General features: G+C 35.0%; 3 protein-coding genes across 3 annotated transcripts; all 3 read left to right on the forward strand.

Annotated features, from left to right (window-relative positions):
• Nucleotides 1-324: 324 nt before the first annotated feature.
• On the forward strand, nucleotides 325-2,032 carry LOC139143781 (insulin-like growth factor-binding protein complex acid labile subunit). Its single transcript, XM_070714332.1, has 2 exons — nucleotides 325-1,067; nucleotides 1,100-2,032. The coding sequence occupies exons 1-2, from the start codon at nucleotides 489-491 to the stop codon at nucleotides 1,937-1,939; spliced, it is 1,419 nt and encodes a 472-aa protein (XP_070570433.1). The 5' UTR covers nucleotides 325-488; the 3' UTR covers nucleotides 1,940-2,032.
• A 22-nt stretch (nucleotides 2,033-2,054) lies between these two features.
• LOC139143366 (leucine-rich repeat and immunoglobulin-like domain-containing nogo receptor-interacting protein 2) lies at nucleotides 2,055-4,376 on the forward strand. The gene has a single exon (XM_070713623.1). It carries the CDS (start codon nucleotides 2,191-2,193, stop codon nucleotides 3,658-3,660), a length of 1,470 nt encoding a protein of 489 aa, XP_070569724.1. The 5' UTR covers nucleotides 2,055-2,190; the 3' UTR covers nucleotides 3,661-4,376.
• A 7,401-nt stretch (nucleotides 4,377-11,777) lies between these two features.
• LOC139143802 (leucine-rich repeat-containing protein 15-like) lies at nucleotides 11,778-16,800 on the forward strand. Its single transcript, XM_070714363.1, has one exon. The coding sequence runs from the start codon at nucleotides 11,895-11,897 to the stop codon at nucleotides 14,097-14,099; it is 2,205 nt and encodes a 734-aa protein (XP_070570464.1). The 5' UTR covers nucleotides 11,778-11,894; the 3' UTR covers nucleotides 14,100-16,800.
• The last annotated feature ends 1,697 nt before the right edge of the window (nucleotides 16,801-18,497 follow it).

Consider the following 18,497-nt stretch of genomic DNA (forward strand, 5'->3'; position numbering starts at 1 on the left):
TATAATCTCATTTTGTAGTCTTATTGTAAATTTTCCTCAGTAAATGAAAACATATCGCAGATTTCCATTGCAGTTAAATATATAAACATGTTTGTTGAATAAAGCGTCAGAACCTGAAACCTTCCGGTAATTCGATTATTTGGTAGTTGTCTTTTATTACATTCCTCTGAAGGTGTACATAACACTTTCCACGCTCCATGCATGGTGGAAATTTTCTGGTCAAATCAGCATTGGGATATGACATTCTTTGGTTTCGGTGTAATTAATGAACATTTGCAACAAAAGCGAAATAAAAACGTTGAGAAAAGTCGGTCAAAGATTTTAACAACTGTTAGTTCACCAACTATTATGAGTGACAAAAGTACACCACAACCACAGCCATCGACAGCACGATAACATAACAGCATTTATCATTTTTGCACGAGCAGTTTTTTTGGCTTCGCCTGACCAACGTTTGCATTTCTTTCAACAGTGAAACTTATGCAACCATGGTTGGATGCACAACTGTATCGGTAGCGCTGTTCATAATACTTTTGAACATCAATGGAGCCATGAGTTGTCCTTCAATGTGCAGCTGTGGGTCGAATAGCGACGTCGACTGTGACTTCAGATCATTGACAGTGATACCCTCAGGTATTCCAGCTGAAACAGTCACCCTTGACCTTGGTAGAAATAGCATAATGTCACTTCCAACGGAGACGTTCATTTCCCTTACACGGCTGAAGAACTTATATCTCAGCAACAACGCGATTTCAGTCATTTCATCTGGAGTATTAAGTGGCCTGACAAGTCTAGAGAAATTATACCTTCACTACAATAACATCACGGCACTGTCATATGATACCTTCAATGGTTTATCCAGTTTACTGTATCTGTATCTGCACAACAACAAGATATCAACATTACCATCAGGAATCTTCTCTGGCTTAAATTCGTTAACACGTCTTTACCTGTATAGCAATGACATAACAACATTGTCATCTGGCGTCTTCAGTACTTTGTCCAGTTACAGATTCTGTATCTGCACAACAACAAGATATCAACATTACCATCAGGAATCTTCTCTGGCTTAAATTCGTTAACAAATTTACAATTACAGAGCAATGAAATCACAGCAGTTGCCAAGCTTTCCAACTTATCACAGCTTTCTAATTTGAACCTTGGGTATAATTGCATCACTTCATTGCAAGATGGGGTGTTTGAAAGATTGACCAAGCTAAGTACTTTTTCCCTGCAAAACACCTGCATCGAAAGCATATCCCCTTCATCATTCCGGGGATTGACTAATCTCAGATATTTGTATGTAAGGAACAACGTAAACCTGAAAATGCTACCTACCACGTTGTTTGATGAAGTTGGAAACGTGACAACTTTGCAACTTCAATACAATGCTTTGACGTCACTAGCTTCCAATCAGTTCAGTCGCTTGTCTCGCTTAACACAACTTGACCTATATAACAATGACATCACAACATTGTCACCTGGCGCCTTCAATGGTTTGTCCAGTTTACAGTATCTGTATTTGTACAACAACAAGATATCAACATTGCCATCGGGAATCTTCTCTGGCTTAAATTCGTTAAGACAGCTACAATTACAGAACAATGAAATCACAGCATTGCCATCAGCAATCTTTTCTGGCTTAAACTCATTAACAAATCTAAGATTAGACAGAAATGAAATCACGGCAGTTGGCAAATTTGCCAACTTACCACAGCTTTCTTATTTGAACCTGAATTATAATTGCATCACTTCATTGCAAGATGGGGTGTTTGAAAGATTGACGAAGCTAAGTACTCTTTACCTGCAAAACACCTGCATCGAAAATATATCCCCTTCAGCATTCAGGGGATTGACTAATCTCAGATATTTGTATCTTAGCAACAACATTAACCTGACAATGCTACCTACCACGCGTTTGATGAAGTTGGAACCTTGACAAATTTGCAACTTCAATACAATGCTTTGACGTCACTAGCTTCCAATCAGTTCAGTCGCTTGTCTCACTTAACACAACTTGACCTACATAACAATGACATCACAACATTGTCACCTGGCGCCTTCAATGGTTTGTCCAGTTTACAGTATCTGTATTTGTACAACAACAAGATATCAACATTGCCATCAGGAATCTTCTCCGGTTTAAATTCGTTAACACGTCTTCACCTCTATAACAATGACATCACAACAATGTCATCTGATGCTTTCAATGGTTTGTCCAGTTTACAGTATCTGTATTTGTACAACAACGAGATATCAACTTTACCATCAGGAATCTTCTCTGGCTTAGATTCGTTAACAGATTTACGACTAGAGAGTAATGAAATCACAGCACTTCTGAAACTTGACAACTTACCACAGCTTACTTCCTTGAACCTGAATTATAACTGTATCACTGCATTGCAAGATGGGGTGTTTGAAAGATTAACGAAGCTAAGTACTCTTTACCTGCAAAACACTTGCATCGAAAACATATCCCCTTCAGCATTCCGGGGATTGACTAATCTCAGAAATTTGTATCTGAGGAACAACAAACTGTCAGCAATAGCAATGGCAGTCTTGGATGATATGAAATCAGGATCATACATCAGTATTTATCTGCATGACAACCCATGGGCATGTGATTGCCGCCTCCGTGGACTTCGACAGTGGGTCGAGGATAACAGAGAGACTATAAACATAAACCTGTACGGGTTCACGTGTCAAACACCACAGGTCTATGCCGGACTGGATTTCATGGATATTTCAGAAGAGAATATGACATGTACGTCTCCTGAGTTCTCCGAATTCATAAGATGGGTTTACGTTGATGAAGGTAATACCGTAAAATTGACCTGTAATGCAACAGGTGTGCCTGAACCAAATGTTTCTTGGATAACACCGAATGGAGATATTATAAACAAAAGTGGCAACAGCAATGATACAACTGTTGAATTCGGCGATCTGGCGCTAAACAACCAAGGTACAATTGTTATAGTGAGATCTCAGATGAAGCATTCTGGATTATATGCATGCATAGCTGTTAACTTGTTAGGCGATGCGGCTTGCATTACACATTTGAGTATCGTTCAGAAAGTGACATCTTCCACTCTATACAGTACGACGGCTATGGATCACAACGCTACAATACCGATTACTAACGCAAAATCGATTTCAGAACACAAAAGCACCGTAGGCATAGCAACCGGAACATTCTTTGGCGGACTTGTTTTAGGTGTAGGCGTGATAATGATGATTTTCATGATAGTTGTTATAAGGAAACGCACGAGTGCAGAAGGTAACTGTCGAGAACAAACATCAAACCTTACGTTCAGATTCAGTGACTTAAAGGACACCTTCAAAAGTCGACATGATGGCGTAAAAGGTAATGATAGCATTGTTGATTTGAATACCACTGTCATGAAAAATGAGGGCGCTGATGCAACAAATCGAGAGGAAATACCTGATAGATATGTAAAGCCTCCAGAAATATCTGATCAACTTTCACAAAAGCAAATCTATGAAATGCAAATGCAATTGAAACGGATGATTCATCATACTCCTCTCTCTCACCTGACACCAGGGCTCCTGAACATGTGTATGAAACCTTTACAAGAAATTAGAACTGGCAAGACGTCACAGTTCCTCAGATGTCTTGATGGAATAGTAAATAACTTGTAAAATGAAAATAGTGAAATGACAGATCGTGACTACCAACACAAAGCCAAACATATTGTGGCAACGTGACAAACAATTTACACTCGATTTGAAAATAAGAATCATTCTAAAATACAAAACTGTGTTTATTAGACAATAGTTGTCGAACGGGGGCAATATGTAAATGACGAGAATATGTACCTAATAATGACAAAATGTAAAAAGACGAGGCATATTCCTAATGAGGTGAAACAAAGTTGCAGTTCGAACGGATTTAAAATAAAGTTTACAAACGTGAATTGCCAAGGGTCATCGGTAAAATGATATGTACATGATGTCAAGTATTCCTTTAAAAGGACATCAAATAAATATATGCCATGCTCCAGTTCTATCGTATGTACTGGTATAGAGATTTACGAATGCAATTCATTTATTCCTTTGATTCTAAAACTTTGTGCCCATGAACTCTGTGTAAGCAGGGAAGGCCAATGTAATTTCAAAGCACATCTAAATCACATTTCAAAGTACATCTTTATCAAATTGCATGGCGACGTTTACTAGAATTCACTGTACGACATATACATGAAAAACACTTTGCCAAATTATTGTTACGAAAGGAAATGTGTTTTCTCAAAGGTTTCTCCCGTATCTTTTTGCAGCAACCTGATACCCGAGAGTTACGCCAATTTTTAACACTGTATAGTATGAGCACAGTCTTCTTTAGATTTTATAACTCTTATCCTTAACAATTAATTTGGAATATATGGGTAAATATTTGAATATTTGGGGGCTGTCACATCCGTACATCTGCGTGTTTTTGCCGAAGGCGGGTTTTTATGTATATAGTGTTCTGTATGTTAGTTGCCTGTCTTGAGTCAATGATTTAAGTTTTCATGGTGATAACCTTGTAATATTTTAACGACAATATTTTGAACCAAGTAATGTAGTACATATATTTTGAACAAAGTAAAGTCGATTATGGTTGATAACTTAGGGATAGCTTTCTTTAGAAGTATCTTGTAATGCTGGTTAAGTACGCTAAAAGATTTTAATCGCATTTGACATGAATTGTAGGCCGTGGTATACTAATATAGATTTTGGTATGAGTAATTTCAATTAATATATGATTGCTGAGTAATTCTGTTGTAAGTGCAAGAAATTACATTCAAATTTCAGTTTAATTAGCATTTTTAGAATTGAGTTGGCTTCCGAAATTTTCACCTTGTGAAGTATCACTAAAATTTTCAATATTTTGTGGAACAATGACATGTTAATATTGCCATTATCATCATACTTTTAAGATATTAATATTTGTAACAGGTGTCAATACAAATAGAAATCCGTACAGCGATTAGCCAGTTGTAGTGAAACTGAAGGATACAATTAGGTTATTACCTTAATACAATTTCGTTTACCTTTTTAAATTTGTAATTGTTATCACCATTCGTCTATGATATGAACACTATGGATTTAACTAGTTTTATTGTAATAGTTTTCAATTCACACTATACCGTTCAGTTTGTAGCATATTACCTTTTTACTAATTGTAATACAACAATTGGAATTGAAGCATATTATTAATATTTAGCTGTATCCTTATTGTAAGTAGATCCCATATTTTGGTATTGATATTAATATGAACACTATGGATTTAACTGGTTTTATTGTAATAGTTTTCAATTCACACTATACCGTTCAGTTTGTAGCATATTACCTTTTTACTAATTGTAATACAACAATTGGAATTGAAGAATATTATTAATATTCAGCTGTAGGATCCCATATTTTAGTATTGATATTAATATGAACACTCTGGATTTAACTGGTTTTATTGTAATAGTTTTCAATTCACACTATACCGTTCAGTTTGTAGCATATTACCATTTTACTAATTGTAATACAACAATTGGAATTGAAGCATATTATTAATATTTAGCTGTATCCTTATTGTAAGTAGATCCCATATTTTAGTAGTGATATTAATATCAACACTATGGATTTATGTAATACAACAATTGGAATTGAAGCATAATATTAATATTTAGCTGTATCCTTATTGTAAGTAGATCCCATATTTTGGTATTGATATTAATATGAACACTATGGATTTACCTGGTTTTATTGTAATAGTTTTCAATTCACACTTTACCGTTCAGTTTGTAGCATATTACCTTTTTACTAATTGTAATACAACAATTGGAATTGAAGCATATTATTAATATTCAGCTGTAGGATCCCATATTTTAGTATTGATATTAATATGAACACTCTGGATTTAACTGGTTTTATTGTAATAGTTTTCAATTCACACTATACCGTTCAGTTTGTAGCATATTACCTTTTTACTAATTGTAATACAACAATCGGAATTGAAGCATATTATTAATATTTAGCTGTATCCTTATTGTAAGTAGATTTAATATTTCAGTAGTGATATTAATATGAACACTATGGATTTAACTGGTTTTATTGTAATAGTTTTCAATTCACACTATACCGTTCAGTTTGTAGCATATTACCTTTTTACTAATTGTAATACAACAATTGGAATTGAAGCATATTATTAATATTTAGCTGTACCCTTATTGTAAGTCGATCCCATATTTTAGTATTGATATTAATATGAACACTATGGATTTAACTGGTTTTATTGTAATAGTTTTCAATTCACACTATACCGTTCAGTTTGTAGCATATTACCTCTTTACTAATTGTAATACAACAATTGGAATTGAAGCATATTATTAATATTTAGCTGTATCCTTATTGTAAGTAGATCCCATATTTCAGTAATAGTTTTCAATTCACACTATACCGTTCAGTTTGTAGCATATTACCTCTTTACTAATTGTAATACAACAATCGGAATTGAAGCATATTATTAATATTTAGCTGTACCCTTATTGTAAGTCGATCCCATATTTCAGTATTGATAATAATACGTGTCACGTACCGAGAGATTCCATTGGTCTTACAACACATTTAATGTAGTTTTTTATATTTTATACAGTAATGACATAAAGTTAATTTTCAACAGTGTGCAGGATCATAATAAGGGTTAAATGATCATGCTTGTGAGAGGACTTTGATTTCCGTGTGACTTGTTCTCCTCCCTTCTCTCATAACCCAAACATACATACGTACGGACATACATACACACATACATATACATACATACGTACGGACATACACACACACACACACACACACAACACATACATACATACATACATACATACATACATACATACATACATACATACATACACACACACACACAACATACATACATACATACATACATACATACATACATACATACATACATACATACATACATACATACATACATACATACATACATACATACATACATACATACATACATACATACATACATACATACATACATACATACATACATACATACATACATACATACATACATACATACATACATACATACATACATGCACACATACATACATACACACATACATAGATACATACATACATACATACATACATACATACATACATACATACATACATACATACATACATACATACATACATACATACATCAATGTATAAATAGATTTTAACTTTCCATATTTTTAAACTTAAAAACTTGAATAACAAATTAGATAAACAGAAAGCTTATCTGTCAAAGTTTGTTTCATTTGAAAAGAAAACAGTAAGATTCGATTCAGTCAATTGTCGATCTCTTCAGTAAATGTAAGCCACTAATCATTAATAAAGAGACCAAAGTGGGAATGAGAAGATGCATCTCTTGTATTGACCACCATTCATTTAAATTTGGTCAATGGACACACAGGTCAGTGATCGTTCGTACAGAGAAGGACACTGTGAGTCGTGTTCGGCAATGCGTTTCAGTAGGTACTCTTGATGAAAGTTGTTCTGTAGGTACTCAGTTTCAGTAGGTACTCTTGATGAAAGTTGTTCTGAATGTTTTATCTTGTAAAAAAATAAATCTATACAAAACCAGTGCTAAGATAAGACTAAGACACCCAAGATTGGAAGTATAAATTTTTATTGCCACAGTCCAGCGTATAAAAATAAATACAATAACAGCAAGAAGAAACCAGAGCGGAGACCAAGACACTCCTACCTCCGCTCGTCCCCGGTGACGGACATAGAAGCTACCCCTATGGTGACGGTATGGTTCTGGTACCAAGTCTTACACGAGGAAGTTTCAGGAATATGACAAAATTGTGAAGTCACTTTTTTGGATGAATCTGAATGCAAGTTAATATAACGTCTGGTGGAGATGCTGTACGGCCCATTGGTAGTTCTTTGTCGCAAATTTATGACGATTCTGAACCCCTTCAAACCTTACATAATTTAGGCTAGCCAATGGGGTCGACATTGCGCGTTAACAATGGTTTTGCAAAACAGGGCTGCCCCAGAAGCGACGTAAACTCTGCAGTGTGAATGTGGTATGAAAAGTGTGAGATCAGCTGATCATCACTCTTCTGATCAGCTGACCTCAAATCACTATTTGATAATGTAATTAATCATGTCCAGGCTGAAACATACCGTGGAACAGCTCAGTGGACGGACGTCAAAGTAACAAGTAGAATGTTAAATACGATTCGTTCTGAGACATCAGTGCCACAGTGAATTATTAGAATAATAAGAATCATAAATAATTTATTTATATTGTTTAGCTTAAAAAGATATCCAGTTCAGTTTTACACACTTTCAGCAAAAGAAGTCTTCGTCTGTTCATCGTTCATCCGTCCCCTCGTTATTAGTTGGTACTTTAACCAACAGGAATTGAACAATGAACAGAACACAAATAAACTGAAAAAAGACGCTGATCAACTAATCACGTTTAGCATCAACAATCAAATGCACAATAAAATGTGATACAATATACATATACTGTAGAGATACCTATGTTACGAAAAGATCTCAAGTTTTGAGAATACGGACAAAAAATACAAAACATACTATTTACATCAATGAACTCGGCGTACTTCTTTGTTTCATGTGCCATTCGGTAGAGTCAATTGTGTTCGAGACTCTCTTTTTAGTAGAATTCAGAGAAGATTGAATTTGCTTTTAAACGACTAAAATGACAAAGATCCTTGTGTAAGTTGAGACGTTTTAAAAATATTGTAAAACATCGTTTTCTCAGTGTTTGTTAATGTTTGTATGTCTTGTTTCAATGTTTCAACTATGTATTTGTATATTTCTAACAGTCTTCCGTAAATGGTCTCGGCTGTGGAAGTCATTATTAATAAAATAACAAAATAAAAATAAAATAGATCGTCAAATTGTGCAAAAAAACGGACAGAATCCAAACTATAAGTCTCAATTCCGATCTTCGTCCAGCAGGCACTAATATGGTAGACGCCTTAATGAGTCTAGACGCCTTAATGAGTCTTGAAATCTTCATACCAAAACAGAGAGTCATGCTGCCACAAGTTGGCGCCCGATAGAAATATTCCGCACACGGAATTCAATAGGTGTTAGTTCTTGTAAGCTTACGAACCAAAGGTCAAAGATTCAGTCATAAACGAGTTCCTCGTCACTCAGCGAGTCGAGGTCACGGGGTTCCTGCGCTCGTCCGGATCTTTCAGTGTCCCTGTCGCAAATCGCTAAAAGTTGCTAAAAATTGTGGTATTAAAAAGTCGTTATTGTTAACATTATAAAGCCTTATTATGAGTTTGGTAAAGGAGACAAGTCCGGTAGTCTACGGTTAAGCCTTTATTAAAAAACCAACGTTTCGACTACACACAGGAGGTCTTCTTCAGGGTCTAAAATAATAACATGAGCGAGCGGATAAAAAGGATTAAAAATAAAAAACCAACAACGATACAACACAGTAAAATGAAAGAGAGATATTGCGTACAAGAGATGTAAAAGTAAAGCTGGGCTTTGCGCGTATCATAGGAAATGTAAAATCAATAAAACAAGTGTAAAAGATATGTAAAATCAAAAGCGGGATTCAAACATGTAATAAAAAGTGAAGGCAAAACGAGATATTGACAGCAAACTGGTGTCTGGAAAGCAGTATGAACGAAGAAATAACTTACAATACTGGAGAGCTGTAAAAACCGATCGCATTATTGATTTTACATTTCCTATGATACGCGCAAAGCCCAGCTTTACTTTTACTTTACTTGTACGCAATATCTCTCTTTTCATTTTACTGTGTTGTATCGTTGTTGGTTTTTTATTTTTAATCTTTTTATCCGCTCATGTTATTATTTTAGACCCTGAAGAAGACCTCCTGTGTGTGGTCGAAACGTTGGTTTTTTAATAAAGGCTTAACCGTAGACTACCGGACTTGTCTCCTTTACCAAACTCAAGATACCCTATTTCAAGTCCATGTCTCTAAACTGGTGCATCCTCTTTGTAGTTGGACTGAGTGCAGTTTCTCTCCTAACAACCTTATTATGGTTATGCAAGTCTACGCCTTTGCATAACGAATGAGTGTTATAAAATAACACAGTGACTATGACCAATCCACCAAGCAGACTTAATCATTACGTAAATTGTGCCACGTTTAAAAGATAAGATAAAAATTACCTTAAAAATCTTAGAAATTTATTTGGCATATTCTCCATCAACTCGTTACCATGGGTAAATTTGTCCGCTGTATTGTCACTGACCTTCTCAATCGTCGCCAAGGTTACGTATGGCAGAAACACTTTTAATTTGTTCCTAACATACAGTATTGACGTCGAGCTAACTTTTGTAGTAGTCAATTTGCTTTTTGTGATGCGAATCTATATTGCGTCTTCTTCGATACAGACTCGTTATTGCTATAATCTCATTTTTGTAGTCTTATTGTAAATTTTCCTCAGTAAAAGAAAACATATCGCAGATTTCCATTGCAGTTAAATATATAAACATGTTTGTTGAATAAAGCGTCAGAACCTGAAACCTTCCGGTAATTCGATTATTTGGTAGTTGTCTTTTATTACATTCCTCTGAAGGTGTACATAACACTTTCCACGCTCCATGCATGGTGGAAATTTCTGGTCAAATCAGCATTGGGATATGACATTCTTTTGGTTTCGGTGTAATTAATGAACATTTGCAACAAAAGCGAAATAAAAACGTTGAGAAAAGTCGGTCAAAGATTTTAACAACTGTTAGTTCACCAACTATTATGAGTGACAAAAGTACACCACAACCACAGCCATCGACAGCACGATAACATAACAGCATTTATCATTTTTGCACGAGCATTTTTTTGGCTTCGCCTGACCAACGTTTGCATTTCTTTCAACAGTGAAACTTATGCAACCATGGTTGGATGCACAACTGTATCGGTAGCGCTGTTCATAATACTTTTGAACATCAATGGAGCCATGAGTTGTCCTTCAATGTGCAGCTGTGGGTCGAATAGCGACGTCGACTGTGACTTCAGATCATTGACAGTGATACCCTCAGGTATTCCAGCTGAAACAGTCACCCTTGACCTTGGTAGAAATAGCATAATGTCACTTCCAACGGAGACGTTCATTTCCCTTACACGGCTGAAGAACTTATATCTCAGCAACAACGCGATTTCAGTCATTTCATCTGGAGTATTAAGTGGCCTGACAAGTCTAGAGAAATTATACCTTCACTACAATAACATCACGGCACTGTCATATATACCTTCAATGGTTTATCCAGTTTACTGTATCTGTATCTGCACAACAACAAGATATCAACATTACCATCAGGAATCTTCTCTGGCTTAAATTCGTTAACACGTCTTTACCTGTATAGCAATGACATAACAACATTGTCATCTGGCGTCTTCAGTACTTTGTCCAGTTTACAGATTCTGTATCTGCACAACAACAAGATATCAACATTACCATCAGGAATCTTCTCTGGCTTAAATTCGTTAACAAATTTACAATTACAGAGCAATGAAATCACAGCAGTTGCCAAGCTTTCCAACTTATCACAGCTTTCTAATTTGAACCTTGGGTATAATTGCATCACTTCATTGCAAGATGGGGTGTTTGAAAGATTGACCAAGCTAAGTACTTTTTCCCTGCAAAACACCTGCATCGAAAGTATATCCCCTTCAGCATTCCGAGGATTGACTAATCTCAGATATTTGTATCTTCGCTACAACATTAAGCTGACAATGCTACCTACCACGTTGTTTGATGAAGTTGGAAACTTGACAAATTTGCATCTTCAATACAATGCTTTGACGTCACTAGCTTCCAATCAGTTCAGTCGCTTGTCTCACTTAACACATCTTTACCTCTATAACAATGACTGACATCACAACATTGTCATCTGAGGCCTTCAGTGGTTTGTCCAGTTTACAGTATCTGTATTTGTACAACAACAGGATATCAACACTACCATCAGGAATCTTCTCTGGCTTAAATTCGTTAACTAAGCTACAATTACAGAACAATGAAATCACAGCATTGCCATCAGCAATCTTTTCTGGCTTAAACTCATTAACAAATCTAAGATTAGACAGAAATGAAATCACGGCGCTTCTGAAACTTGACAACTTACCACAGCTTACTTCCTTGAACCTGAATTATAACTGTATCACTGCATTGCAAGATGGGGTGTTTGAAAGATTAACGAAGCTAAGTACTCTTTACCTGCAAAACACTTGCATCGAAAACATATCCCCTTCATCATTCCGGGGATTGACTAATCTCAGATATTTGTATCTTAGCAACAACATTAACCTGAAAATGCTACCTACCACGTTGTTTGATGAAGTTGGAAACGTGACAACTTTGCAACTTCAATACAATGCTTTGACGTCACTAGCTTCCAATCAGTTCAGTCGCTTGTCTCGCTTAACACAACTTGACCTACATAACAATGACATCACAACATTGTCACCAGGCGCCTTCAATGATTTGTCCAGTTTACTATATCTGTATTTGTACAACAACAAGATATCAACATTGCCATCAGGAATCTTCTCCGGTTTAAATTCGTTAACACGTCTTCACCTCTATAACAATGACATCACAACAATGTCACCTGATGCTTTCAATGGTTTGTCCAGTTTACAGTATCTGTATTTGTACAACAACGAGATATCAACTTTACCATCAGGAATCTTCTCTGGCTTAGATTCGTTAACAGATTTACGACTAGAGAGGAATGAAATCAAAGCGCTTCTGAAACTTGACAACTTACCACAGCTTACTTACTTGAACCTGAATTATAATTGCATCACTTCATTGCAAGATGGGGTCTTTGAAAGATTGACGAAACTACGTACTCTTCACCTGCAAAACACCTGCATCGAAAATATATCCCCTTCAGCATTCAGGGGATTGACTAATCTCAGATATTTGTATCTTAACAACAACAAACTGTCAGCGTTATCAATTGCAGTCTTCGATGATATGAAAACAGAAGCATACATCAATCTTTATCTGCATGACAATCCATGGGCATGTGATTGCCGCCTCCGTGGACTGCGACAGTGGGTCGAGGATAACAGAGAGACAATCAACATTAACCTATACGGGTTCACGTGTCAAACACCACAGACCTATGCCGGACTGGATTTCATGGATATTTCAGAAGAGAATATGACATGCACGTCTCCTGAGTTCTCCGAACTCATAAGATGGATTGAAGTTGATGAAGGTAATACCGTAGCATTGATCTGTGATGCAACAGGTGTGCCTGAACCAAATGTTTCTTGGATCACACCAAATGGAGACATTGTAAACAAAAGCAGCAACAGCAATGACACAACTGTTGAATTCGGCGATCTGGCGCTAAACAACCAAGGTACAATTGTTATAGTGAGATCTCAGATGAAGCATTCTGGATTATATGCATGCATAGCTGTTAACTTGTTAGGCGATGCGGCTTGCATTACACATTTGCGTATCGTTCAGAAAGTGACATCTTCCACTCTATACAGTACGACGGCTATGGATCACAACGCTACAATACCGATTACTAACGCAAAATCGATTTCAGAACACAAAAGCACCGTAGGCATAGCAACCGGAACATTCTTTGGCGGACTTTTTTTAGGTGTAGGCGTGATAATGATGATTTTCATGATAGTTGTTATAAGGAAACGCACGAGTGCAGAAGGTAACTGTCGAGAACAAACATCAAACCTTACGTTCAGATTCAGTGACTTAAAGGACACCTTCAAAAGTCGACATGATGGCGTAAAAGGTAATGATAGCATTGTTGATTTGAATACCACTGTCATGAAAAATGAGGGCGCTGATGCAACAAATCGAGAGGAAATACCTGATAGATATGTAAAGCCTCCAGAAATATCTGATCAACTTTCACAAAAGCAAATCTATGAAATGCAAATGCAATTGAAACGGATGATTCATCATACTCCTCTCTCTCACCTGACACCAGGGCTCCTGAACATGTGTATGAAACCTTTACAAGAAATTAGAACTGGCAAGACGTCACAGTTCCTCAGATGTCTTGATGGAATAGTAAATAACTTGTAAAATGAAAATAGTGAAATGACAGATCGTGACTACCAACACAAAGCCAAACATATTGTGGCAACGTGACAAACAATTTACACTCGATTTGAAATAAGAATCATTCTAAAATACAAAACTGTGTTTATTAGACAATAGTTGTCGAACGGGGGCAATATGTAAATGACGAGAATATGTACCTAATAATGACAAAATGTAAAAAGACGAGGCATATTCCTGATGAGGTGAAACAAAGCTGCAGTTCGAACGGATTTAAAATAAAGTTTACAAACGTGAATTGCCAAGAATCATCGGTAAAATGTTATGTACATGATGTCAAGTATGCCTTTAAAAGGACATCAAATAGATGTATGCCATGCTCCAGTTCTATCGTATGTACTGGTATAGAGATTTACGAATGCAATTCATTTATTCCTTTGATTCTAAAACTTTTATGCCCATGAACTTTGTGTAAGCAGGGAGGACCATTGTAATTTCAAGGCACATCTAAATCACATTTCAAAGTACATCTTTGTCAATTGCATGGCGACGTTTACTTGAATTCACTGTACGACATATACACGGAGAACACTTTGCTCAAATTATTGTTACGAAAGGAAATGTGTTTTCTCAAAGGTTTCTCCTATATCTTTTTGCAACAACCGGATCCCCGAGAGTTATGCTAATTTGTTACACTGTACAGTGTGGGCACAGTCTTCTTTAGATTTTCTAACTCTTATCCTTCAATTAATTTGGAATATATGGGTAAATATTTGAAAATTTGGGGCTGTCACAGCCGTACATCTCTCTCGTTTTAAGTTGCTGCTTGTGGGTTTTTATCTTGTGTTCTGTATGTTAGCAGCCTTTCTCGAGTAAATGATTTACGTTTCCGTAGTGTAACCTTGTAATATTTTAACGACACAAGTAATGTAGTACATATATTTTGAACAAAGTAAAGTCGATTATGGTTGATAACTTAAGGATAGCTTTCTTTAGAAGTATCTTGTAATGCTGGTTAAGTACGCTAAAAGATTTTAATCGCATTTGACATGAATTGTTGGCTGTGGTATACTGATATAGATTTTGGTATGAGTAATTTCAATTATTATATGATTGTTGAAGATTTCAGTTGTTAAGTTCAAGAAATTACATTCAAATTTCAGTTTAATTAGCATTTTTAGAATTGAGTTGGCTTCCGAAATTTTCACCTTGTGAAGTATCACTAAAATTTTCAATATTTTGTGGAACAATGACATGTTAATATTGCCATTATCATCATACTTTTAAGATATTAATATTTGTAACAGGTGTCAATACAAATAGAAATCCGTACAGCGATTAGCCAGTTGTAGTGAAACTGAAGGATACAATTAGGTTATTACCTTAATACAATTTCGTTTACCTTTTTAAATTTGTAATTGTTATCACCATTCGTCTATGATATGAACACTATGGATTTAACTAGTTTTATTGTAATAGTTTTCAATTCACACTATACCGTTCAGTTTGTAGCATATTACCTTTTTACTAATTGTAATACAACAATTGGAATTGAAGCATATTATTAATATTTAGCTGTATCCTTATTGTAAGTAGATCCCATATTTTGGTATTGATATTAATATGAACACTATGGATTTAACTGGTTTTATTGTAATAGTTTTCAATTCACACTATACCGTTCAGTTTGTAGCATATTACCTTTTTACTAATTGTAATACAACAATTGGAATTGAAGAATATTATTAATATTCAGCTGTAGGATCCCATATTTTAGTATTGATATTAATATGAAACCTGGATTTAACTGGTTTTATTGTAATAGTTTTCAATTCACACTATACCGTTCAGTTTGTAGCATATTACCTTTTTACTAATTGTAATACAACAATTGGAATTGAAGCATATTATTAATATTTAGCTGTATCCTTATTGTAAGTAGATCCCATATTTTAGTAGTGATATTAATATCAACACTATGGATTTATGTAATACAACAATTGGAATTGAAGCATAATATTAATATTTAGCTGTATCCTTATTGTAAGTAGATCCCATATTTTAGTATTGATATTAATATGAACACTATGGATTTAACTGGTTTTATTGTAATAGTTTTCAATTCACACTATACGGTTCAGTTTGTAGCATATTACCTTTTTACTAATTGTAATACAACAATTGGAATTGAAGCATATTATTAATATTCAGCTGTAGGATCCCATATTTTAGTATTGATATTAATATGAACACTCTGGATTTAACTGGTTTTATTGTAATAGTTTTCAATTCACACTATACCGTTCAGTTTGTAGCATATTACCTCTTTACTAATTGTAATACAACAATCGGAATTGAAGCATATTATTAATATTTAGCTGTATCCTTATTGTAAGTAGATTTAATATTTCAGTAGTGATATTAATATGAACACTATGGATTTAACTGGTTTTATTGTAATAGTTTTCAATTCACACTATACCGTTCAGTTTGTAGCATATTACCTTTTTACTAATTGTAATACAACAATTGGAATTGAAGCATATTATTAATATTTAGCTGTACCCTTATTGTAAGTAGATCCCATATTTTGGTATTGATATTAATATGAACACTATGGATTTACTGGTTTTATTGTAATAGTTTTCAATTCACACTATACCGTTCAGTTTGTAGCATATTACCTCTTTACTAATTGTAATACAACAATCGGAATTGAAGCATATTATTAATATTTAGCTGTACCCTTATTGTAAGTAGATCCCATATTTCAGTAATAGTTTTCAATTCACACTATACCGTTCAGTTTGTAGCATATTACCTCTTCACTAATTGTAATACAACAATCGGAATTGAAGCATATTATTAATATTTAGCTGTACCCTTATTGTAAGTCGATCCCATATTTCAGTATTGATAATAATACGTGTCACGTACCGAGAGATTCCATTGGTCTTACAACACATTTAATGTAGTTTTTTATATTTTATACAGTAATGACATAAAGTTAATTTTCAACAGTGTGCAGGAACATAAGGGTTAAATGATTATGCTTGTGAGAGGACTTTGATTTCCGTGTGACTTGTTCTCCTCCCTTCTCTCATAACCCAAACATACATACATACGGACATACATACACACATACATATACATACATACGTACGGACATACACACACGAACACACACATACATACATACATACATACATACATACATACATACATACATACATACATACATACATACATACACACACACACACACACATACATACATACATACATACATACATACATACATACATACATACATACATACATACATACATACATACATACATACATACATACATACATACATACATACATACATACATACATACATACATACATACATACATACATACATACATACATACATACATACATACACACATACATAGATACATACATACATACATACATACATACATACATACATACATACATACATACATACTTACATACATACATACATACATACATCAATGTATAAATAGATTTTAACTTTCCATGTTTTTAAACTTAAAAACTTGAATAACAAATTAGATAAACAGAAAGCTTATCTGTCAAAGTTTGTTTCATTTGAAAAGAAAACAGTAAGATTCGATTCAGTCAATTGTCAAACTCTTCTGTAAAGTAAGTAAGCTACTAATCATTAATAAAGAGACCAAAGTGGGAATGAGAAGATGCATCTCTTGTATTGACCACCATTCATTTAAATTTTGTAAATGGACACACCACAGATCAGTGATTGTTCGTACAGAGAAGGACACTGTGAGTCGTGTTCGGCAATGCGTTCAGTAGGTACTCTTGATGAAAGTTGTTCTGTAGGTACTCAGTTTCAGTAGGTACTCTTGATGAAAGTTGTTCTGAATGTTTTATCTTGTAAAAAAAGAAATCTATACGAAACCAGTGCTAAGATAAGACTAAGACACCCAAGATTGGAAGTATAAATTTTTATTGCCACAGTCCAGCGTATAAAAATAAATAAATAACAGCAAGAAGAACCAGAGCGGAGACCAAGACACTCCTACCTCCGCTCGTCCCGGGGACGAACATTTAAGCTACCCCTATGGTGACGGTATGGTTCTGGTACCAAGTCTTACACGAGGAAGTTTCAGGAATATGACAAAATTGTGAAGTCACTTTTTTGGATGAATCTGAATGCAAGTTAATATAACATCTGGTGGAGATGTTGTACGGCCAATTGGTAGTTCTTTGTCGCAAATTTATGACGATTCTGAACCCCTTCAAACCTTACATAATTTAGGCTAGCCAATGGGGGTCGACATTGCGCGTTAACAATGGTTTTGCAAAACAGGGCTGCCCCAGAAGCGACGTAAACTCTGCAGTGTGATTGTGGTATGGAAAGTGTGACAT

The sequence above is a fragment of the Ptychodera flava genome, chromosome 11 (genome assembly GCF_041260155.1).
Source record: "Ptychodera flava strain L36383 chromosome 11, AS_Pfla_20210202, whole genome shotgun sequence".
Lineage (NCBI taxonomy): Eukaryota > Metazoa > Hemichordata > Enteropneusta > Ptychoderidae > Ptychodera > Ptychodera flava.